General features: G+C 43.9%; 1 protein-coding gene across 1 annotated transcript in view; it reads left to right on the top strand.

The window, feature by feature from the left end:
- dnah10 (dynein axonemal heavy chain 10) overlaps positions 1–24,638 on the top strand; it is a 58,471-nt gene that overhangs the window by 14,125 nt on the left and 19,708 nt on the right. Inside the window, exons 22-46 of the mRNA XM_046347205.1 lie at positions 66–182; positions 298–400; positions 492–670; positions 6,224–6,435; positions 9,355–9,515; positions 9,677–9,906; positions 10,163–10,285; positions 10,395–10,628; positions 10,764–10,987; positions 11,106–11,375; positions 11,485–11,668; positions 11,783–11,917; positions 12,051–12,203; positions 12,918–13,106; positions 13,225–13,371; positions 13,605–13,796; positions 13,961–14,079; positions 14,203–14,361; positions 22,353–22,488; positions 22,873–22,995; positions 23,103–23,234; positions 23,503–23,719; positions 23,844–23,963; positions 24,122–24,267; positions 24,434–24,586. Coding sequence (XP_046203161.1) covers positions 66–182; positions 298–400; positions 492–670; positions 6,224–6,435; positions 9,355–9,515; positions 9,677–9,906; positions 10,163–10,285; positions 10,395–10,628; positions 10,764–10,987; positions 11,106–11,375; positions 11,485–11,668; positions 11,783–11,917; positions 12,051–12,203; positions 12,918–13,106; positions 13,225–13,371; positions 13,605–13,796; positions 13,961–14,079; positions 14,203–14,361; positions 22,353–22,488; positions 22,873–22,995; positions 23,103–23,234; positions 23,503–23,719; positions 23,844–23,963; positions 24,122–24,267; positions 24,434–24,586 — 4,158 coding nt within the window. The remainder of the gene's footprint in view (positions 1–65; positions 183–297; positions 401–491; positions 671–6,223; positions 6,436–9,354; positions 9,516–9,676; positions 9,907–10,162; positions 10,286–10,394; positions 10,629–10,763; positions 10,988–11,105; positions 11,376–11,484; positions 11,669–11,782; positions 11,918–12,050; positions 12,204–12,917; positions 13,107–13,224; positions 13,372–13,604; positions 13,797–13,960; positions 14,080–14,202; positions 14,362–22,352; positions 22,489–22,872; positions 22,996–23,102; positions 23,235–23,502; positions 23,720–23,843; positions 23,964–24,121; positions 24,268–24,433; positions 24,587–24,638) is intronic.

Here is a 24,638-nt window from a genome sequence, read left to right on the forward strand (position 1 = left end):
TTTCCCTTTTGAGTTTATTGTGTTGCTGTCCCCTGTTTGAGTGTGGATCCCTGTGTGTGTTGCAGGCCACGGAGGAGGAGCTGCAGTTGTCGGCGAGTATCGGCCGCCTGTGGAGTGATCTCTTTGAAGAATCCAGACTGGTGGACCGCAGCCTAGGACGGGTCAAGAAGACCTTCACTGAGGTGAGACAGACACCATGACACCTCGACCAACACTAACTTTACCATCACATCTCGCCTATATCTATCATTACGATCCTCATCCCAAAATGTACATCCCCTCTCCCCTGTCTCACAGATTACTAAGGAGCAGATTGAGACGTATAAGCAGGAGCTGACCGTCTTTGCAGAGAGCTTCAACATGCATGGACCTGGAGCTGTGGGAGACAACCTGGAGAAAGGTAAGTGTTGACCCCCTTCCCATCAGACTGTCCTAACAGCCCCATCACTGCTCACTGGGTGATTTAATGTCTTTCCCCATTCTCTGTGTAGGAGTGACAGTGATGGGGACCTATGAGACAGAACTAGCCAAAATAGAGGCGGGACGTCAAGAGTTGGCCAATGCAGAGAAGCTCTTTGACCTGCCAATCACCATGTATACAGAGCTGCAAAACGTACAGAAGGAGATGAAGGGCCTGCGACAGATCTACGAGATCTACAAGTCTCAGAAGGTACGAGTTTGTGGGTTGAGTACAGTGTGTGTTTGTGTAGTAGAGAACACAATGGCGCCAAACTTGCAAACATAAGCAAGCATTTCAAGTTAAACAGGTTCTCATGCACAAAATGTGTATCAGCCAATTAAAATGGCTGATTTACTTGCATGTGACATAAAGACGAATATATTGATAAAAGTCACCTTGTGATTTACACGGTTATCAAAACGTCACGCCAGGGTAAGCCTACACAAATCACAGCCCTTATTGTAAGTGTTTCTAAAATCCCCTATGGGAAAAATGAATGATGGAAAAATGATTGGAACCATTTCCAGGTTTTATGGGTTTTATGACTCATACTGTGGTACTCTATAGTAGCTGGTCCCATCAGATAACATGGCACATGTTAGCCCTTTTTTATTTATTTTTAATTTTACAGCTTCTGCAGCCAATAAAAATCCTAGACGTAGTTGGACATGTTCCAACACTTGTTCATGGAAGCATCTTTAACATACCTCAGTCCAACAGCCTGTCTTTGACTGACTGGTCAAATTGCTGTCTGTGTAAAGTTCCTAGTCCATGTAATTGTCCCAGATTTTGGCAAGAGTTCGAATCTCACGAATAGTCGTCCCCCGCCCCCTTTGAAATATAGATTTATATGGAAAAATCAAATCAAATGTATTTGTCACATACACATGGTTAGCAGATGTTAATGCGAGTGTAGCGAAATGCTTGTGCTTCTAGTTCCGACAATGTAGTAATAACCAACAAGTAATCCAGCTAACAATTCCAAACTACTACCTTATAGACACAAGTGTAAGGGGATAAAGAATATGTACATAAAGATATATGAATGAGTGATGGTACAGAGCGGCATAGGGAAAGGTACAGTAGATGGTATTGAGTACAGTATATACATATGAGATGAGTATGTAAACAAAGTGGCATAGTTAAAGTGGCTAGTGATACATGTATTACATAAGATGCAGTAGATGATATAGAGTACAGTATATACGTATACATATGAGATGAATGATGTAGGGTATGTAAACATTATATTAGGTAGCATTGTTTAAAGTGGCTAGTGATATATTTTACATAATTTCCCATCAATTCCCATTATTAAAGTGGCTGGAGTTGAGTCAGTGTGTTGGCAGCAGCCACTCAATGTTAGTGGTGGCTGTTTAACAGTCTGGTGGCCTTGAGATAGAAGCTGTTTTTCAGTCTCTCGGTCCCAGCTTTGATGCACCTGTACTGGCCTCGCCTTCTGGATGATAGCGGGGTGAACAGGCAGTGGCTCGGGTGGTTGTTGTCCTTGATGATCTTTATGGCCTTCCGGTGACATCGGGTGGTGTAGGTGTCCTGGAGGGCAGGTAGTTTGCCCCCGGTGATGCGTTGTGCAGACCTCACTACCCTCTGGAGAGCCTTACGGTTGTGGGCGGAGCAGTTGCTGTACCAGGCGGTGATACAGCCCGCCAGGATGCTCTCGATTGTGCATCTGTAGAAGTTTGTGAGTGCTTTTGGTGACAAGCCAAATTTCTTCAGCCTCCTGAGGTTGAAGAGGGCTGCTGCGCCTTCTTCACGATGCTGTCTGTGTGAGTGGACCAATTCAGTTTGTCTGTGATGTGTACGCCGAGGAACTTAAAACTTACTTCCCTCTCCACTACTGTTCCATCGATGTGGATAGGGGTGTGTTCCCTCTGCTGTTTCCTGAAGTCCACAATCATCTCCTTAGTTTTGTTGACGTTGAGTGTGAGGTTATTTTCCTGACACCACACTCCGAGGGCCCTCACCTCCTCCCTGTAGGCCGTCTCATCGTTGTTGGTAATCAAGCCTACCACTGTTGTGTCGTCCGCAAACTTGATGATTGAGTTGGAGGCGTGCGTGGCCACGCAGTCATGGGTGAACAGGGAGTACAGGAGAGGGCTCAGAACGCACCCTTGTGGGGCCCCAGTGTTGAGGATCAGCGGGGTGGAGATGTTGTTGCCTAACCTCACCACCTGGGGGCGGCCCGTCAGGCTTATTGGGTTAGAGTGTGCATGGGTGTCAAACTCATTCCACTGTGGGACGAGTGTCTGCAGGTTTTTGGTTGATCTTTTCAGTTGTTCCTTACTAATTAGTGATCTTAATTCATCAATCAAGTACAATTGTGGAGCAAAAACTCGCAGACACTCAACCCTCCGTGGAATGAGTTTGACACCTGTGGGTTGGTGTGTTGAAAAGGGACATTCATTCAATTTCAGCCTTGCACACAAACACACTGCTATTGCCTAATAATCTGATTGCATAGGATATCTTACGTGGACGCCTGAAAGCAGGCCGACATTTTCATGCATTTTTATAATCATCTGCTTTGTCTTAAGTGTTATTTCACTAGAGAAGGATGATCCAAAGTAGAACTACAGTCATGGCCAAAAGTTTTGAGAATGACACAAATATTAATTTTCACAAAGTCTGCTGTCTCAGTTTGTATGATGGCAATTTGCATATAGTCCAGAATGTTATGACAGATGGTCTCACATTGCCTTAGACTTCAGCCTTTTCTGGAAGACGAGAGTGATCAGATAAATTGCAATTAATTGCAAAGTCCCTCTTTGCCATGCAAATGAACTGAATCCCCCAAAAACATTTCCACTGCATTTCAGCCCTGCCACAAAAGGACCAGCTGACATCATGTCAGTGATTCTCTCGTTAACACAAGTTTGAGTGTTGGCGAGGACAAGGCTGGAGATCACTCTGTCATGCTGATTGAGTTCGAATAACAGACTGGAAGCTTCAAAAGGAGGGTGGTGCTTGAAATCATTGTTCTTCCTCTGTCAATCATTGTTACCTGCAAGGAAACACGTGCCGTCATCATTGCTTTGCACAAAAAGGGCTTCACAGGCAAGGATATTGCTGCCAGTAAGATTGCACTTAAATCAACCATTTATCGGATCATCAAGAACTTCAAGGAGAGTGGTTCAATTGTGAGGCGAAGACTTTTGGAGGATGGCCTGGTGTCAAGAAGGGCAGCAAAAAAACTACTTCTCTTCAGGAAAAACATCAGGGACAGACTGCTTTGCACAAAAAGGCTGACTTCAGTGGGCTCATTGGTCCGTTAGCGGGTCATCCCAGTGTTCCTTGTCCTCGCGTTTGCAAGATTGCACTTTAAATAACTTATCTGGGTCATCAAGAACTTCCGCTAAGGGACGTGCTGTCATTATTGAGAATGTGATTTCCTCCGTTGTTCCTCCTCGAGTGCGCCAGGAGGCGCCGGTGAGACTTTTGGAGGGGTTCTGTCATGTTTGTCATTCATTGTCATGTCTTGTCCCTGTCTCCCCATGCTCGTTTCCCTCTGCTGGTCTTGTTTGGTTCTATATTCTGCAAAAGGTACAGGGATTGGAATGCTGAGGACTGGGGTAAAGTAATTTTATCTGATGAATCCCCTTTCCGATTGTTTAGAGCATCCGGAAAGAAGCTTGTCCTGAGAAGACAAGGTGAGCGCTACCATCAGTCTTGTGTCATGCCAACAGTAAAGCATCCTGAGACCATTCATGTGTGGGTTTGCTTCTCAGCCAAGGGAGTGGGCTCACTCACAATTTTGCCTAAGAACACAGCCATGAATAAAGAATGGTACCAACACATCCTCCGAGAGCAACTTCTCCCAACCATCCAGGAACAGTTAGGTGACGAACAATACCTTTTCCAGTATGGGGGAGCACCTTGCCATCAGGCAAAAGTGATAGCTAAGTGGCTAGGGGAACAGAACATCGATATTTTGGGTCCATGACCAGGGAACTCCCCAGACCTTAATCCCATTGAGAACTTGTGGTCAATCCTCAAGAGGCGGGTGGACAAACAAAAACCCACAAATTCTGACAAACTCCAAGCATTGATTATGCAAGAATGGGCTGCCATCAGTCAGGATGTGGGAAGTTAATTGACAGCATGCCAGGGCGGATTGCAGAGGTCTTGAAAAAGAAGGGTCAACACTGCATATATTGACTCTTTGCATCAACTTCATGTAATTGTCAATAAAAGCCTTTGACACTTATGAAATGTTTGTAATTATACTTCAGTATTCCATAGTAACATCTGACAAAAATATCTAAAGACACTGAAGCAGCGAACTTTGTGGAAATTAATATTTGTGTCATTCTCAAATCTTTTGGCCACGACTGTACAGTAGAAACAGTTTGCACTTGTTATGATCCTACAGGTGGCAGTATTGCATCTTAAATCAACTCTTAATGTAGTTAGACACTTGGCTGTCATTAGTATGTTACACTTACATGCAGGCCTACAATGTTTTATAGTTTTGCACTATTATAATAACCCCCTTTGCCACATGCCTTTGAGCATCAAGGACCATCATTGAACAGATTTTTCCTCAACAAAAATGCTTAATGCGACAATGGCTCGAACCCATTGTTAAAAAGCACTATCAATTACGAGTCAGCCACTTTAGTAGTGGGTTCCACCTAGAAGTGGTGAGAACTGCGATTTTACAAATATATAAGACTCTTTCTTTTTTTAACGATGTATAATAAGCTTTCTTGTAAGGACCTCATTTATCTTTTTTTCCATTGATGGATTCTGACTTCTAAACTTGAAATATTGTTAAACATCAGGTATCCTATGGCAAGGAGAAGGGCCACAGTATGGTTGTTTCACACACCAGAAGTTAATGGTTATCTGTAGGAGGAATGTATATGGTGGAGTCAATTAAGGTTGGATATGAGCCAGGGGCTTGGAATCTTACTGTGTGAGGGAAAGGCAATCGCATGGTTGCGGTCCCTGATAAGGATGGAGAGCTGTGGATTAGTGAGGAATGGGGGTCAAGATCAGGTCAGGTCACATTTTGGGAGAAGGAACAGTTAATTAACCACATCACTTAACTTCCTGCCTAGCGATAAAGATGTAATGTTTAGAGGGAAGGAGGAGTTCACCTAAATTGGAGTATATATATTTGTGCTGGTAGGAACATGTCTTTGTCTGTTCAGCTGTCTGACCCTTTGGGTGAATAAACTTGGTTTGAGCTCTTTATAGTTGTCCATCAGTTTTTACCCTGTTATTTAGAACCTAACACCATAAAATCACATGGATGTGAGGGAAATTGTCATATATGCAAAAACAGGAAAATGTTGTCTAACGTTAGTAGTAGCTAATAGCTTAGTCAAGAATGCATCCGTGCAATTTTGGCAGGCAACATTTTGTTACAGACCAATGGAACAAGTAAACCTTGAATTTGTAGGTTTAACATATCCTTCTAGTGGCCAGGGTCGACCTATTTTAAGAAATGCCATTGGTTGGTGGATAGAAAATCTAAGATATTTGATAGGCTGAAGCAGAAGTTGTGCTAGGATGTAATCACTTCCACCTGGTGAAGTTAGCATAGGGCTAACTTGTACCATGTTATCTGATGGGACAAGCTACAATTTAACGTTCGGTCATATACTAGTAAATCAACTATTTTAATTGGATGATGCGCATTTTGTACGTGAGAATCTGTTTAACTTTAAATGCGTGCTTATGTTTGCAAGTATGGCCCCAATGTTTGCCTTTGTGTGTTGCATTATGTGTGTCTTTCAGGCAGCTAAGACGGAGTGGTCCCAGACTCTGTGGGCGAACCTGAACATTCAGCTGCTGCAGGAGGGCGTTGAGAGCTTCATTAAGAGTCTGAGGAAGCTGCCTAAAGATGTGCGGGCCCTGCCTGTGTCCTTCTTCCTAGAGGGACGCATGAAGGAGTTCAAAGAGTCCCTGCCTCTCCTTCTGGACCTGAAGAACGAGGCCCTCAGAGACAGGTACGCCTAATCACCTATGGATGTGGACTTAGAGAGTAAGATGTTTAGGTGACAGAACCTGATATCAACACACAGGCCCTATAACAATCACATGACTGTAGTGGGAAGTAATATTTGATATGTGTATATACAGGATATTATATATACAGTATATCACACAAGTGAGTACACCCCTCACATTTTTGTAAATATTTGAGTATATCTTTTCATGTGACAACACTGAAGAAATGACACTTTTCTACAATGTAAAGTATTGAGTGTACAGCTTGTATAACAGTGTAAATTTGCTGTCCCCTCAAAATAACTCAACACACAGCCATTAATGTCTAAACCGCTGGCAACAAAAGTGAGTACACCCCTAAGTGAAAATGTCCAAATTGGGCTCAAATTGTCAATATTTTGTGTGGCCACCATCATTTTCCAGCACTGCCTTAACCCTCTTGGGCATGGAGTTCACCAGAGCTTCACAGGTTGCCACTGGAGTCCTCTTCTACTCCTCCATGACGACATCACAGAGCTGGTGGATGTTAGAGACCTTGCACTCCTTCACCTTCTGTTTGAGGATGCCCCACAGATGCTCAATAGGGTTTAGGTCTGGAGACATGCTTGGCCAGTCCATCACCTTTACCCTCAGCTTCTTATCATGTTGGAATACTGCCCTGCTGCCCAGTCTCCGAAGGGAGGGGATCATGCTCTGCTTCAGTATGTCACAGTACATGTTGGCATTCATGGTTCCCTCAATGAACTGTAGCTCCCCAGTGCCAGCAGCACTCATGGGGCCCCAGACCATGACACTCCCACCACCATGCTTGACTGTAGGCAAGACACTCTTGTCTTTGTACTCCTCACCTGGTTGCCGCCACACACGCTTGACACCATCTGAACCAAATAAGTCCATCTTGGTCTCATCAGACCACAGGACATGGTTTCAGTAATCCATGTCCTTAGTCTGCTTGTCTTCAGCAAACTGTTTGCGGGCTTTCTTGTGCATCATCTTTAGAAGAGGCTTCCTTCTGGGATGACAGCCATGCAGACCAATTTGATAGAGTGTACGGTGTATGGTCTGAGCACTGACAGGCCGACCCCTCCCACCCCTTCAACCTCTGCAGCAATGCTGGCAGCACTCATACGTCTATTTCCCAAAGACAACCTCTGGATATGACGCTGAGCACATGCACTCAACTTCTTTGGTCGACCATGGCGAGGCCTGTTCTGAGTTGAACCTGTCCAGTTAAACCGCTGTATGGTCTTGGCCACCGTGCTGCAGCTCAGTTTCTGGGTCTTGGCAATCTTCTTATAGCCCAGGCCATCTTTATGTAGAGCAACAATTATTTTTTCAGATCCTCAGAGAGTTCTTTGCCATGAGGTACCATGTTGAACTTCCAGTGACCAGGATGAGGGAGTGTGAGAGTGATGACACCAAATTTAACACACCTGCTCCCCATTCGCACCTGAGACCTTGTAACACTAACAAGTCAGTCACATAACACCGGGGAGGGAAAACGGCTAATTGGGCCCAATTTGGACATTTTCACTTAGGAGTGTACTCACTTTTGTTGCCAGCGGTTTAGACGTTAATGGCTGTGTGTTGAGTTATTTTGAGGGGCCAGCAAATTTACACTGTTATACAAGCTGTACACTCACTACTTTACATTGGTGCAAAGTGTAATTTCTTCAGTGTTGTCACATGAAAAGATATGCTCAAAAATATACAAAGATGTGAGGGGGGTACTCACTTTTGTGATATACTGTACATCACATCAGACTCATAATAAGACAAGGCAATTAGCTAATTAAAATGTTTATCTGACTCCATAAAGATAATTAAAATATACATGCAAGCATTAGGCAATGAGTTGACATTGACTCGCAAGAATTGGTCTGAGAATTGTCTATATCAAAGGCAGATATTTAATTTACATTGCACAATGAATGGATTCACATACAAGGCATAAAGCTTAAGTAATAAAACATTAACAAGCATTACAAACCATACTTCTAGGCATACAGTGGGGTAAAAACATATTTAGTCAGCCACCAATTGTGCAAGTTCTCCCACTTAAAAAGATGAGAGAGGCCTGTAATTTTCATCATAGGTACACTTCAACTATGACAGACAAAATGAGAACAAAAATCCAGAAAATCACATTGTAGGATTTTTTATTTATTTATTTGCAAATTATGGTGGAAAATAAGTATTGTAGAGCCTAAGGTTAACTTATAGGACAAAGCATGAACAAAGAGATGCCTAATTAGGCAAGAGGCCTAGAAGCCTAGGAAATAAGAATTGATCATACAACCTTCCTCCATGGACTGGATACAGGAGAAGAGCAAGAACAAAGGCATTTAATTCCATTTATAATATATGAAAGTGTACATTTCAACCTAAAACCAACCACCATTGACCATTACCATTAACGTAAACACTCCCATGGACAATCGCAACAGTGTGTCACAGAATTTAAAGGTGTGTGTGGGGGATGAGACCTATGTAAATAAAGCAGAATTCCTGAGAAGACAAAACGTTTACATAATAGAGTAATTTAGAGATAGAAATCATCATTCATATAGATAGCAGAGTTATCCTCCGTGAACACGTTTCAGATAGATACCAAACATGGATAATGTAGTATTATTCTGTCACTCATTCAATAGTCAGTCCTCTGGATACTGTAACAGAGAGATACATTTTGGCCCCTCAGAGGGAGAAGGGCTAACTAGTCTTTGAGCATTGTCCTTTGTGCTTTCCTTGTGTTCCTGGAACATTTGCCATGCAACTCCATGTGTCAGAGAGCACATACATGAAGGCCAACAAAATACCTCCTGAAAAAACTAGAAACAAATGAAGTGAATGTGGTTTTAATGTATTTATTTATATAGAGAGTATGTGAATGTTTGTTTGTCCTTGATCCTCCTCAGACACTGGAGGGAGCTGATGCAGAGGACTAACACCAGCTTTGAGATGAATCCAGACACCTTCACTCTAGAGAACATGTTCGCCATGGAGCTGAACAAGTATGGCAATGTCATCGGTGAGATTGTCACCTCAGCTGTTAAAGAGCTCAGTATTGAGAAGGCAAGCAACCCCTTTAGGACGTTTATTTCATCACACAAAGCTGTAATTGTACAATTCTCTTTGCGGTGTGTTCAACATTGTATGGTCAGTATCAATAACTAAACATTGAGTTTATATGTCATTTACATTTAGATAATGGGTATATGTGTGTTTGTGTACAGGGAGTTACGGAGGTGGTGGAGACCTGGGAGAATATGAAGTTTAGTGTGCAGCGCTACTTCAAAGGCACCCAGGAACGTGGCTCTATCCTGGGGGTGGTGGACGAGATTCTGCAGAACCTGGATGACAACGCCATGAACCTTCAGAGTATGGCAGGCAGCCGCTTCGTAGGGCCCTTCCTGGCCACCGTACAACAGTGGGAGAAGAGCCTGTCCCTCATCAGCGAAGTCATAGAGGTCAGTCAACGTCCCAAATAGCACCCTATTCCATATATAGTGCACTACTTTTTACCAGGGCCCATAGTGCATTATGTAGGGAATAAGGTGCCCTTTGGGACACAGCCAGTGACCTTTGGGTCCTAGTTCATGGAAGAGTTCAAATACTGTTGCGTACAACTCTCATCACAAGCTCATTGTCCTTTGAAACCACCTTTGAGTATAATGGTAACCACCCATACAGGATCTGTCCTGAAATTATATGGCATCTCCTAAGGTTTGGATGCTGGTGCAGCGGAAGTGGATGTACCTAGAGAGCATCTTCATTGGAGGGGATATCCGCTCTCAGTTACCTGAGGAAGCCAAGAAATTTGACAACATTGACAAAATGTTCAAAAAGGTGATTGACTTGAGTCCCACTTCTATTAGAACATAATTAAACACAACACGTAATGCTTTTAGACAGTATTGTCTTACTTAGTTTTGTGTGCTTGCATGGTCTACTCTAGATTATGACAGATACAGTGAAGGACCCGGGAATTAAGAGGTGCTGTCTGGTGCCCAACCGGCTGACTGACCTGCAGAGTCTGAGTGATGGTTTGGAGCGCTGCCAGAAGAGTCTCAACGACTACCTGGATTCCAAACGTAACGCCTTCCCTCGCTTCTTCTTCATCTCCGACGACGAGCTGCTCAGCATCCTGGGTAGCAGCGACCCTGTCTGCGTCCAGGAGCACATAATAAAGGTACTGTAGCATGTCACTACAGGCCAGGGATGGTTCTCTTCAGGTGATCAAAGGTGTAGTCATCTTTGTGGCTTTTGTTTCCTAAAGTGTGTGCAGTTAACGTTGCCTTTTCTCTCCCTTTTTCCTCCCACCCAGATGTATGACAACATAGCTTCTCTGCGGTTTGACGTGGGGGGTAACGGGGAGACGGTGGCTGGGGCCCTGGTGTCTGCGGAGGGAGAGGTGATGGACCTGAAGCGGCCGGTGCCAGCCGAGGGCCGGGTGGAGGACTGGATGACTGGAGTACTTCTGGAGATGAGGAGGACCAACAGACTCATCACCAAGGAAGCCATCTTCCGCTACTGTGAAGACAGGGGCAGGTTAGTGTGTTTCAGAAACACACGGACCTACTCCTGTCTTCAAAGTAAAACTTTGTATGTGTGTAAGATGCCAGTGAAATATTCAGCAGCACCAGTCCATAGTGTGTGTTTCCCTCAGGATTGACTGGATGTTGCTGTACCAGGGGATGGTGGTGCTGGCTGGGAACCAGGTGTGGTGGACCTGGGAGGTGGAGGACGTCTTCCAGAAGGTGAAGAAGGGAGACAAGCAAGCGCTGAAGAACTACGCCAAGAAGATGCACCAGCAAATAGATGAGCTGGTGACACGCATCACTCAGCCCATGAAGAAGAACGACCGAAGCAAGATCAACACTGTCCTCATCATCGACGTCCATGCCAGGGACATTGTGGACAACTTTGTCCGGGACAGGTAGGGAACAACATAGTGCTTTGTTATTATACTTACTGTACTGCATGCAGTGACATATGACTTCAGATGAAAACTAGATGATGTTTCTCCTCATTTCTCTCTCATGCAGTATAATGGACGCCCGTGAGTTTGAGTGGGAGAGCCAGCTGAGGTTCTACTGGGACCGGGAGCCCGATGATCTGTTTGTGCGCCAGTGCAGCGCTGCTTTCTCCTATGGTTATGAGTACATGGGACTGAATGGTCGTCTGGTCATCACCCCTCTGACTGACCGCATCTACCTCACCCTCACACAAGTACAATACCTGAACCTCAGAAAGCTTTGTCAGTCTGTATTTATACCCTGTTGAATGATGGAGGTGAATGATTTTGTCTAACTGTAACTACCATTGTGTTTGTGCTTGCCTCAGGCCCTGTCCATGTACCTGGGTGGAGCCCCCGCGGGGCCGGCTGGAACGGGGAAGACAGAGTCCACCAAGGACCTGGCCAAGGCTCTGGGCCTCCTGTGTGTGGTCACCAACTGTGGAGAGGGCATGGACTACATGGTGACGCCCCTCACACCAAAATTAAATCTTTATTTCCTCTATTGTAGTCCACATGAATAGTTTCTTTATTTACCTCGTGTATTCATTTATCATGCTTCTCCTCTCCTCTGTCTTCCCCCTCCTCTGTGTCCAGGCTGTGGGGAAGATCTTGTCTGGCCTGGCCCAGTGTGGTGCCTGGGGCTGCTTTGATGAGTTCAACCGCATCGATGCCTCTGTGCTGTCTGTCATCTCCTCCCAGATCCAGACCATCCGCAACGCTCTCATCCTGCACCTCAAGAGGTTCCATGTAAGTTATTATGACACACAGTCATCTCTTAGATGTCTGGAGACTGCCTGGACAGTTCTGGATTGGGAGAGGGTGATACTAAAACCTTGCAATTTGAGTAGGTAAACACAAAAGATTGCTACAGAACATTATTGCAAGGTAAGTTTTGGGATGTTTTATTTTTTATTTTATTTTACCCCCAAATGTCGTGGTATCCAATTGTTAGTAGCTACTATCTTGTCTCATCGCTACAACTCCCGTACAGGCTCGGGAATGACGAAGGTTGAAAGTCGTACGTCCTCCGATATACAACCCAACCAAGCCGCACTGCTTCTTAACACAGCGCGCATCCAACCCGGAAGCCAACCACACTAATGTTTCGGAGGAAACACCGTGCACCTGGCAACCTTGGTTAGCGTGCACTGCACCCGGCCCGCCACAGGAGTCACTGGTGCGCGATGAGACAAGGATATCCCTACCGGCCAATCCCTCCCTAACCCGAACGACGCTAGGCCAATTGTGCGTCGCCCCACGGACCTCCCGGTCGCGGCCGGTTACGACAGAGCCTGGGCGCGAACCCAGAGTCTCTGGTGGCACAGCTGGCGCTGTAATGCAGCGCCCTTAACCACTGTGCCACCCGGGAGACCAGTTTTGGAATGTTTTCCCTCAAAACTGTTGGTGACATTGACTCAGGACGATTTTAACTCAGTACTCTGTATGTGTTTTGGGTGTCAGTTTGAAGGCCAGGAGATCAGCATGGACGACCGCATGGGCATCTTCATTACTATGAACCCTGGCTACGCTGGACGCACAGAGCTGCCTGAGTCGGTCAAAGCCCTGTTCAGACCCGTGGTCGTCATCGTCCCTGACCTGCAGATGATCTGTGAGATCATGCTCTTCTCAGAGGGATTCCTCTTGGCTAAGGTGAGCAGCACATCCTCTCATCAACACACACACACACACAAAAACACACGTACAATATTATAGATAAGTGTTGTCTGACATTGTTAGACGCACACTCACTCACTTCCTTTGAATGTAGATTTTGGCCAAAAAGATGACGGTGCTGTACAAGCTGGCCAGGGAGCAGCTGTCTAAGCAGTTCCACTATGACTTTGGCCTGCGGGCTCTGAAATCTGTGTTAGTGATGGCTGGAGAACTGAAGAGAGGCTCACCAGACCTCAATGAGGTAAAGACCTGTGAAATTATGCAAAGTCCACTGTGATATGATTCCTATGTGTTGTACTTATAGTAAGGAGACAAAGAGAGCATTTATAATTTTCTGGAAGTTTGGGGTGGTTTTATTTCATTGACTTCTTTGACAATCTCTCTCTTTCTCTATCCCTCTGTCTTTTTTCATTCTCTCTCCCGTTCTCCTTCCTCACCTACTCCTCACCCTCTCTCTCCATTTTTCTCTCTCAGGATGTGGTGTTGATGCGTGCCCTGCGGGACATGAACCTGCCTAAGTTTGTGTTTGAGGATGTGCCTCTGTTCCTGGGGCTGATCTCAGACCTGTTCCCGGGGCTTGACTGCCCCCGTGTGTGCTACCCCAGCTTCAATGATGCTGTGGAGCAGACCCTGATGGAGAACAAATACCTCATCCTGTCCAACCAGGTGCCCTGGCTACCCTTCTCTGTCTAAACTTTAAATCTCAGGGCATAGGCAACTTTGTGAAAATGTCTATCCGCATTGAAAGATGACTCATTATTATTTCTACACATGAAAGTGAAGATGTTGATAAGTCCCTGTTTCTAATGCTGAGTGTCTGTGGTGTTCAGGTGGACAAGGTGGTGCAGATGTATGAGACCATGATGACCAGACACACCACTATGGTGGTGGGCCCCACAGGTGGAGGCAAGTCAGTGGTCATCAGCACTCTGTGCCAGGCCCAGACCAGGTCAGTGCCTCTCAGACCATTGTGACAGCTGGCATCACAACAGCCTTGCTTCTCAAAGCATTCAACAGAGAGTGTTTTTAGGAATAGTAGCTCTCATAATTGTGGTTGTTTTCATGCCTACAGGTTAGGCTTGGTGACCAAGCTTTACTGCCTGAACCCTAAAGCCATGAGTGTCATCGAGGTGTACGGCATTCTGGACCCTGTCACCCGTGACTGGACTGATGGGATACTGTCCAACATCTTCAGAGACATCAATAAGCCCACTGACAAAAAGGAGAGGAGGTAAGACCATGTCACTGCCATTCCCTTGTAGAGTTCAACCTGATGTTTCTAGGTATTTTGTTGTATCCAATGCTACACTCTAGACCCAAACTGTTATAGATCTATATCCATCCTACCCTGCCTTTCTAAAATCTTCGAAAGCCAAGTTAACAAACAGATCACTGACCTTTTCGAATCCCACCCTACCTTCTCCACTATGCAATCTGGTTTCCGAGCTGGTCATGGGTGGACATCAGCCATGCTCAAGGTCCTAAACGATATCATCGACCGCCATCGATAAAAGACAGTACTGTGCAGCCGTCTTCATCGACCTGGCCAAGGCTTTCGACTCTGTCAATCACCGCATTCTTATCGGCAGACTCAATAGCTTTGGCTTCTCAAATGACTGCATCTCCTGATTCAGCAACTACTTCTCAGATAGAGTTCAGTGTGTCAAATCGGAGAGCCTGTTGTCCGGACCTCTGGCAATCTCTATGGGTGTGCCACAGGGTTCAATTCTCGAGCCGACTCTTTTCTCTGTATATATCAATGATGTCGCTCTTGCTGCTGGCGATTCTCTGATCCACCTCTATGCAGACGACACCATTCTGTATACCTCTGGCACTTCTTCGGACACCGTGCTAACAAACCTCCAAACGAGCTTCAATGCTATACAACACTCCTTCCGAGGCCTCCAACTGCTTTTAAATGCAAGTAAAACTAAGTGCTCTTCAAACCGATTGCTGTCCGCACCCTCCCACTCTACTAGCATCACGACGGTTCTTACTTAGAATATGTGGACAACTACAAATACCTAGGTGTCTGGTTACACTGTAAACTCTCCTTCCAGACTCACATTAAGCATCTCCAATCCAAAATAAAATCTAGAATCTGCTTCCAATTTCACAACACAGCCTCCTTCACTCAAGCTGCCAAACATGCCCTCATAAAACTGACTATTGTCGTGGAAATTTCCTCTATTTACCAAATCATGGGAGCAAACCACACACACACACGTCAGAGTTAGTTATAAGACTCCATCTTTAATTATATGAGCTCTATCACAATCCTGTGACTCTCAGATAAATTCAGTGTCTCCCAGTGAATTCTCTGAGAGCCCCCTTACAATGCAACTGAGTTCCTTTAATAGCAAAGACACACACATAGTCAGACAGCATAGACATAATTCATCGTTCAGCTTTGTCTCCTTTCCCAAACCCCAGAATCATAAACCAAATCCTCCATATCAACAGGCATATATCAAATTGTCATTTAGATACAACCAACTCAAAATACAACCTCCTGGACAAACTCATAGAGAGGAGAGTAAGGCTATAGGTTAAGATAAAAGCAACATTAGAGGGAGCATAGAATGATTCCAGACACTGCCACCCTTCTTTCCCCACTAGAAAAAGGTAGGGAGTAAAAGATATGTTTACACATGATGACACTTTGACCTCTCCCCACTCAGCGGCCCATGCAACTTAGTTTTGACATAGAACAGATAACTGCAACCTCGCCACAGTATTATCAAAAATACCATTCTGATGAGAAGTAACTTACACACATTTGATGAATATTAAACATCTTACAAATGTTACCAACAAATTCTGATCCTTCCACGACACTATCCTACCAATCCTTGACTTTGACGATGTCATTTACAAAATAGCCTCCAACACTCTACTCAGCAAACTGGATGTAGTCTATCACAGTGCCATCCGTTTTGTCACCAAAGCCCCATATACTACCCACCACTGAGACCTGTATGCTCTCGTTGGCTCGTCCTCACTACATACTCGTCGCCAAACTCCAGGTCATCTATAAGTCTATGTTAGGTAAAGCCCCGCCTTATCTCAGCTCACTGGTCACCATAGCAATACCCACCCTTAGCACGCTCTCCAGCAGGTATATTTCACTGGTCACCCCCAAAGCCAACACTTCCTTTAGCTGCCTTTCCTTCCAGTTCTCTGCTGCCAGTGACTGGAACAAATTGCAAAAATCACTAAAGCTGGTGTCTTATATCTCCCTCTAACTTTAAGCATCAGCTGTCTGAGCAGCACTGTACCTGTACACAGCCAATCTGTAAATAGCACACCCGACTACCTCATCTCCATATTGTTCTTATCCTCTTGCTCTTTTTCACCCCAGTATCCCTACTTGTACATCATCATCTGCACATCTATCACTCCAGTGTTATTGATAAATTGTAATTATTTTGCCTCCATGGTGTAACGCTGTTCTTCCATTGAAGGAGAGGTGGACCAAAACGCAGCGTGGTTATTATTCATGGTTCTTTAATAAAGAAACTATACATGAATAGACTAACAAAACCAAAACAGCCCTATCTGGTGCAAACACAGAGACAGGAACAATCACCCACAAACCCCAACACTAAATAGGCTACCTAAATATGGTTCCCAATCAGAGACAATGACTAACACCCGCCTCTGATTGAGAACCATATCAGGCCAAACACAGAAACAGACAAACTAGACACACAACATAGAATGCCCACTCAGATCACACCCTGACCAAACAAAACATAGAAACATACAAAGCAAACTATGGTCAGGGTGTGACACATGGCCTATTTATTGCCTTACATCCCTACTCTTCTACATTTACACACACTGTACATAGACACTTCTATTGTGTTAATGACTGTACGTTTGTTTCTGTGTAGCTCTGTGTTGTTGTTTTTGTCGCACTGCTTTGCTTTATCTTGGTCAGGTCACAGTTGTAAATGAGAACTTGTTCTCAACTGGCCTACCTGGTTAAATAAAGGTGAAATACATTTTTTCTAAAATATATTTATACAGTGCCTTCGGAAACAATTCAGACCCCTTGACGTTTTCCAGATTTTAATATGTGACAGACAGACAACCTTATTCTAAAATTGATTAAATGTATTAATAATAAAAATCAGAAATACCTTATATACATATTATTGAGACCCTTTGCTATGAGACTCGAAATTGAGCTCAGGTGCACCCTGGTTTTCCATTGATCATCCTTGAGATGTTTCTACAACTTGATCAGTGTCCACCTGTGGTAAATTCAATTGATTGGATATGATTTGGAAGGCACACACCTGTCTATGTACGTTCCTACAGTTGACAGTGCATGTCAGATTAAAAACCAAGCCATGAGGACAAAGGAATTATCCGTAGTGCTCCGAGACAGGATTATGTCGAGGCACAGATCTGGGGAAGGGTACCAAAAAATTTCTGCAGCATTGAAAGTCCCCAAGAACACAGTGGCATCCATCATTCTTAAATGGAAGAAGTTTGGAACCACAAAGACTCTTTCTAGAGCTGGCCACCCGGCCAAACTGAGAAATCAGGGGAGAAGGGCCTGGGTCAGGGAGGTGACCAAGAACCCGCTGGCCACTCTGACAGAGCCCTAGAGTTCCTCTGTGGAGATGAGAGAACCTTCCAGAAGGACAACCATTTCTGCTGCACTCCACCAATCAGGCCTTTATGGTAGTGGCCAAATGGAAGCCACTCTTTAGTAAAAGGCACATGACAGCCCGCTTGGAGTTTGCCAAAAGAAACCTAAAAACTCTCAAAACATGAGAAACAAAATTCTCTGGTCTGATAAAACCAAGATTGAACTCTTTGGTCTGAATGTCTAGCATCACATCTGGAGGAAACGTGGCTCCATCCCTACAGTGAAGCACGGTGGTGGCAGCATCATGCTGTGGGGATATTTTTCAGCAGCAGGGACTTGGAAGACTAGTCAAGATTGAGGCAAAGATGAACGGAACAAAGTACAGAGAGACCCTTGATGAAAACCTGCTCCAGAGCACACAGGACCTCAGACTGGGGCGAAGATTCACCTTCCAACAGGACAATGAGTCTAAGCACACAGCCAAAACAACGCAGGAGTGGCTTTGGGACAACTCCCCGAATGTCCTTGAGTGGCCAAGCCAGAGCACAGACTTGAGCCCAATCGAACATCTCTGAAGAGACCTGAAAATAGCTGTCCAGCAATGCTCCCCATCCAACCTGACAGAGCTTGAGAGGATCTGCCGAGAAGAATGGGAGAAATTCCCCAAATACAGGTGTACCAAGCTTATAGCGTCATACCCAAGAACACTCGAGGCTGTAATTGCTGCCAAAGTTGCTTCAACAAAGTACTGAGTAAAGGATCTGAATACTTATGTAAATGTGATATTTCCATTTTTTTAAATAAATTACCAAACATTTCAAAACTGTTTTTGCTTTGTCATTATGGGTTATTGTGTGTCAATACTTTCCAAAGGCACTGTGTATGTACAGTACCAGTCAAAAGTTTGGTTACACCTACTCATTCCAGGGTTTTTCTTAATTTTAACTGTTTTCTACATTGTAGAATAATAGTGAAGACATTAACACTATGAAATAACACATATGGAATCATGTAGTACCAAAAAAATGTTAAACAAATCAAAATCTATTTTATATTTGAGATTCTTCAAAGTAGCCACCCTTTGCCTTGATGACAGCTTTAGGCACGCTTGGCATTCTCACAACCAGCTTCATGAGGTAATCACCTGGAATGCATTTCAATTCACTTCTTGACGCTACCCATCCCTGTCGCGGGATGATTTTCGTCAGCAACCGCTGAATAGCATAGCGCAACAGTCAAATAATATTACTAAAAAATATTCATATTCATGAAATCACAAGTGCAATATTGCAAAACACAGTTTAGCCTTTTGTTAATCCACCTGTCATCTCAGATTTTGAAATGATGTTTTACAGCGAAAGCAATCCAAGCGTTTGTGTAAGTTTATCGATAGCCTAGCATAGCATTATGTACACTTCAGGAAGCTTGGTCACGAAAATCAGAAAAGCAATCAAATTAACCGTTTACCTTTGATCTTCGGATGTTTTCACTCACGAGACTCCCAGTTACACAACAAATGTTCCTTTTGTTCCATAAAGATTATTTTTATACCCAAAATACCGACGTTTGTTTGTCGCGTTATGGTCAGAAATCCAAAGGAAAGAGCGGTCACGACAACGCAGACGGAAATTCCAAATAGTCTTCATAATGTTCACAGAAACATGTCAAACGTTTTTTATAATCATTCCACACATAGTTTTTAAAATATATTTGATAATATATCAACCGGATGTGTGTAGGTTTTTCAATAACAGCGGGAGGAACAATGGCGGCTTTATTCTGTAGAGCAAAAACTCACTCTATCCACTTACGCGATGTGATCTTTCACGCTAATTTTTCAAAATAAAAGCCTGAAACTATGTCTAAAGACTGTTGACACCTTATGGAAGCCAGAGAAAAAGGAATCTGGTTGATATCCATTTAAATGGAGGATAGGCATGCATAGAAACAGAAGGGTTTCAAAATAAGAGGCACTTCCTGATTGGATTTTCCTTAGGGTTTCGCCTGCAATATCAGTTCTATTATACTCACAGACAATATTTTGACAGTTTTGGAAACTTTATAGTGTTTTCTATCCTAATCTGTCAATTATATACATATTCTAGCATCTGGTCCTAAGAAATAGGCTGTTTACTTTGGGAACGTTATTTTTCCAAACATTAAAATAATGCCCCCTAGCTTCAAGAGGTTATTAACAGGTGTGCCTTGTTAATTTGTGGAATTTCTTTCCTTCTTAATGCAAGAAACGAAGACCCAAAGTTACCTCTGCTGCAGAGGATAAGTTCATTAGAGATGCCAACCTCAGAAATTGCAGCCCAAATAAATGCTTCACAGATTTCAAGTAACAGTCACATCTTCACATCAACTGTTCAGAGGAGACTGCGTGAATCAGGCCTTCATGGTCAAATTGCTGCAAGGAAACCACTACTGAAGGACACCAATAACAAGAAGAGACTTGCTTCGACCAAGAAACTACGAGCAATGGACATTAGACCGATGGAAATCTGTCCTTTGGTCTGATGTGTCCAAATTTGAGTTTTTGGTTCCAACCCTGTGTCTTTGTGAGATGCAGAGTAGATAAACGGATGATCTCTGCATGTGTATGGTAAACGGATGATCTCTGTGAAGCATGGAGGATTAGGTGTGATGTTGTGGGGGTGCTTTGCTGGTGACACTGTTATTTATTTAGAATTCGAGGCACACTTAACCAGCATGGCTACCACAGTATTCTGCAGCGATACGCCATTCCATCTGGTTTGCGCTTAGTGGGACCATCATTTGTTTTTCAACAGGACAATGACCCAAAACACACCTGCAGGCTGTGTAAGGGCTACTTGACCAAGAAGGAGAGTGATGGAATTCTGCATCAGATGACCTGGCCTCCGTAATCAACCAACCTGGTTTGGGATGAGTTGGACCTTAGAGTGAAGGAAAAGCAGGAAACAAGTGCTCAGCATATGTGGGAACTCCTTCAAGATGATTGAAAAAGCATTCCAGGTGACTACCTCATGAAGCTGGTTGAGAGAATGCCAAGAGTGTTCAAAGCTATCATCAAGGCAAAGGGTGGCTACTTTGAAGAATCTCAAATATAAAATGTCTTATGATTATATTTTTTGTTTACTACATGATTCCATATTTATTATTTCATCGTTTTAATGTCTTCACTATTACAGAATAGATATTATTTTACACTAATACAATTGCTCTATTTTCATGTCATCTGACCATAGCACCAGTTCTAATCCAAGTGCCAATGCCATTTAGCAAACTCCAGGCTTTAACATTTGTTGGAGAACATGCAAATAGAGCTCTTTGGCCACACACACCAGTAAGGAAATAAGGATGCACAAGCAGAAAAGAACCGAATACTATTACCTACTGTAAAATATAGTGGTTTATCTTTAATTTTATGGGGCTATTTTGCATCCACTGGTCCTGGGGTCCTTATTAATGTTTATGCAGTATGGCAGTATGAACTTTACCCAGTACCTAGATAAAAACCTGGTTGCCTCTGCCAGTAGGCTGAAACTTGTCCGCAAGTGGATCGTCCAGCAAGACAATAACCCCAAGCACACATCAAAATCCACATATAAATTTTGCAATGGCCATCTCAGTCTCTGGACTTGAACCCCTTTGAAAACTTGTGGTTTGAATTGAAGAGGGTAGTCCTAAAGTGCAGACAATGGATATCTAGGGTCGGAAAATATTATTTATAGAGGAATGGTCTGAGATCCCTCCCAATGTGTTCTCCAATCTCATAAAGCATGTTAGAAAAAGTTTCAGTGCCATTATCCTTGTGTAACGGATGTGAAACGGCTAGCTTAGTTAGCGGTGTGCACTAAATTAGCGTTTCAATCGGTTACGTCACTTGCTCTGAGACCTTGAAGTAGTAGTTCCCCTTGCTCTGCAAGAGCCGCGGCTTTTGTGGAGCGATGGGTAACGATGCTTTGTGGGTGACTGTTGTTGATGTGTGCAGAAGGTCCCTGGTTCGCGCCCGGGTATGGGCGAGGGGACGGTTTAAAATTATACTGTTACATTGATGCTGTTGACCCGGATTACTGGTTGCTGCGGAAAAAGGAGGAAGGTCAAAGGGGGGGTGTGTGTAACGGATGTGAAACGGCTAGCTTAGTTAGCGGTGTGCGCTAAATAGCGTTTCAATCGGTTACGTCACTTGCTCTGAGACCTTGAAGTAGTAGTTCCCCTTGCTCTGCAAGAGCCGCGGCTTTTGTGGAGCGATGGGTAACAATGCTTCGAGGGTGACTGTTGTCGTTGTGTGCAGAAGGTCCCTGGTTCGCGCCCGGGTATGGGCGAGGGGACGGTTTAAAATTATACTGTTACACTTGCAAGGTGAGGTACGGAAAGGTATTGAAAACAGGGGTGCCAATCATTTTGACCCCTATCTTTTTGAGAAAAAAATCTTACTTGTTAAACAAAATCTCTTTTTCTTAGCAATTGTATTAGTATAAAATAATATGATTTCCTTTTTTTTAGCATACAATAAAGCACATTATTTGTATTATTTATTTGATGTGGTATTTTTTGTTAATCTTTATCAAGGGTGGCAATAATTTGGAACCTGACTGTATATCTCTTGTTGCCACATGAACTCTTACCTACAGGTACATCCTGTTTGATGGGGATGTGGATGCTCTGTGGGTGGAGAACATGAACTCAGTAATGGATGATAACAAGCTGCTCACCCTGGCCAATGGAGAGAGGATACGCCTGCAGAACCACTGTGCTATGCTATTTGAGGTTTGTCACTAATATCACTATAGTCTCCTCAGACCACACCTTACTTACTTGGAATAGTTTACCCAAATTACAAAATTACACACGTTTGAGGCGCAAATCCCATTCAAGTCATGGGACCCATGTTAGCATTTTTCACACATTCAAATCATCTATAAGTGACTTTGTTGAGCTTCACAATCCATTTTTTGAAGGGGATTTGTGCAACAAATTCTAAAATGTTAGCATGTGGAAACTAAATAAAAGCATGATTATTTGTCATACCTTGTCCATAGACTGCTTACAGGGTGAGGAAGTCAATGTGTCATTTTGTAATTTGGGTGAACTATCACTTGAAGAATTTCTCAATAGCGAATGGTAAATACATTTGTCCATCATGTGTTGTAGGTTGGAGATCTGCAGTATGCCTCCCCTGCTACAGTTTCTCGCTGTGGGATGGTGTTTGTGGACCCCAAAAATCTTCGCTATACTCCTTACTGGCAGAAATGGGTCAGTAACAGACCTCCAAAGGTAAGGAACATGACACAGTAAAATGCATAAAGGTTTTATCCTTTCAGCTTTATCAAAATTGATGTTGAAATGTCTCATCTAGCATTTGCTTGTCTTTTCCTGGACAGGAACAACCACACCTGGAGAAGCTGTTTGTAAAGTACGTGCCCAGCACTATCGACATGATAGTGGAGGGTATTGTTGATGGCAAACAGGTGGAGAAACTGAAGACCATCGTCCTTCAGACAGATCTCAACATGGTTGGTACAGCTTGGCCTTCTTGAGTGTTATAACATGAGTGTTATAACATGTTGCTAATTATATTTACCCAAATTGAATCTCATGAACAGGTATGCAGTATTTCCTGCAACAAAATCAGTTTCTGTATCACCTACCTAAGATTGGATCCAGCAAACTTCTTACCCTACATTTATAGTTCTATAGTCCATTTTCATGATGCCTGTTCATAACCCCGCTCTCTGTCTGTCTGTCCGTCCGTCCGTCCGCCCGTCTGTCTGTCGTGTCCAGGTGACTCAGTTGTCCATGATGCTGGATGCCCTGCTGGAGACAGAGGTCTATGATGCTGATGTTCTGGAGTGTTTCTTCCTGGAGGCGCTGTATTGCTCTCTGGGGGCATGCCTACTGGACAACGGAAGGGCCAAATTTGATGACTTTGTAAAGAAACTGTCCAGCTTGACCACTGGTCATGATGAGAAGGCTCTTGTTGGACCTGGAGAGATTCCAGGTGAGCAAGGCACCATCCAAGCCATCGGTCAAATACAGTCATACTTCAATTTGTATTCAGCTATTAGATACCCAAAACTGCAAGTTATTCACAAAATGAATGGCTGGGATGTCCGTTCACACAGGTTACCTGCCTACTCTGTATGATTTCCATTTTGATGGGACCAAGAAGAAGTGGGTTACCTGGAGCTCCCTGGTCACCAAATACGTCCACAGCCCTGATGTGAAGTTCATCGATATCCTGGGTAAAGCATCAATGCATGTGTGCTCAGCAAAAAACAAATAAATAAGTCATCCACTGGATTCCTACAGATACCAAATGTTTCCAACCTCCCCTCTTTCTCCCTCCTCTCTCTCCATATATTTATCTCAATCTCTATCTCCATCTTTCTCTCTCTTACAGTCCCTACTGTGGACACCACACGAGCCAGTTGGCTACTGGAGCAGATGGTGAAGATCAAGAGGCCTGTAGTTCTGGTGGGAGAGTCTGGCACCTCCAAGACAGCCACTACTCAGAATTTCCTGAAGAATCTCAACATGGACACTACTGTGAGTTTACAACAGGATGACACAGAGACACAGACAGAGCCCATGACACTGAAATGGCAACCTATTCCCTATTCCTTATATAGTGCAATACTTTTGAGGCAGGGCCCATTTAGGACGAACACCATGTGTATTAACTGTGTTTAATGTTGCTTCTTTGTGTCTCCAGATGATGCTGACCATCAACTTCTCATCACGGACCACCTCCATGGACCTCCAGAGGAACCTTGAGGCCAGCGTGGAGAAGAGGACCAAGGAGATATACGGCCCTCCCATGGGAAAAAGACTGCTGGTCTTTATGGATGACCTCAACATGCCCAGGGTAGGTACATGCCTGCTCTTCTCTAGCTCCCCATCACCATCTCTTCCATCCC

This window comes from Oncorhynchus gorbuscha, linkage group LG04 (assembly GCF_021184085.1).
Source record: "Oncorhynchus gorbuscha isolate QuinsamMale2020 ecotype Even-year linkage group LG04, OgorEven_v1.0, whole genome shotgun sequence".
NCBI lineage: Eukaryota > Metazoa > Chordata > Actinopteri > Salmoniformes > Salmonidae > Oncorhynchus > Oncorhynchus gorbuscha.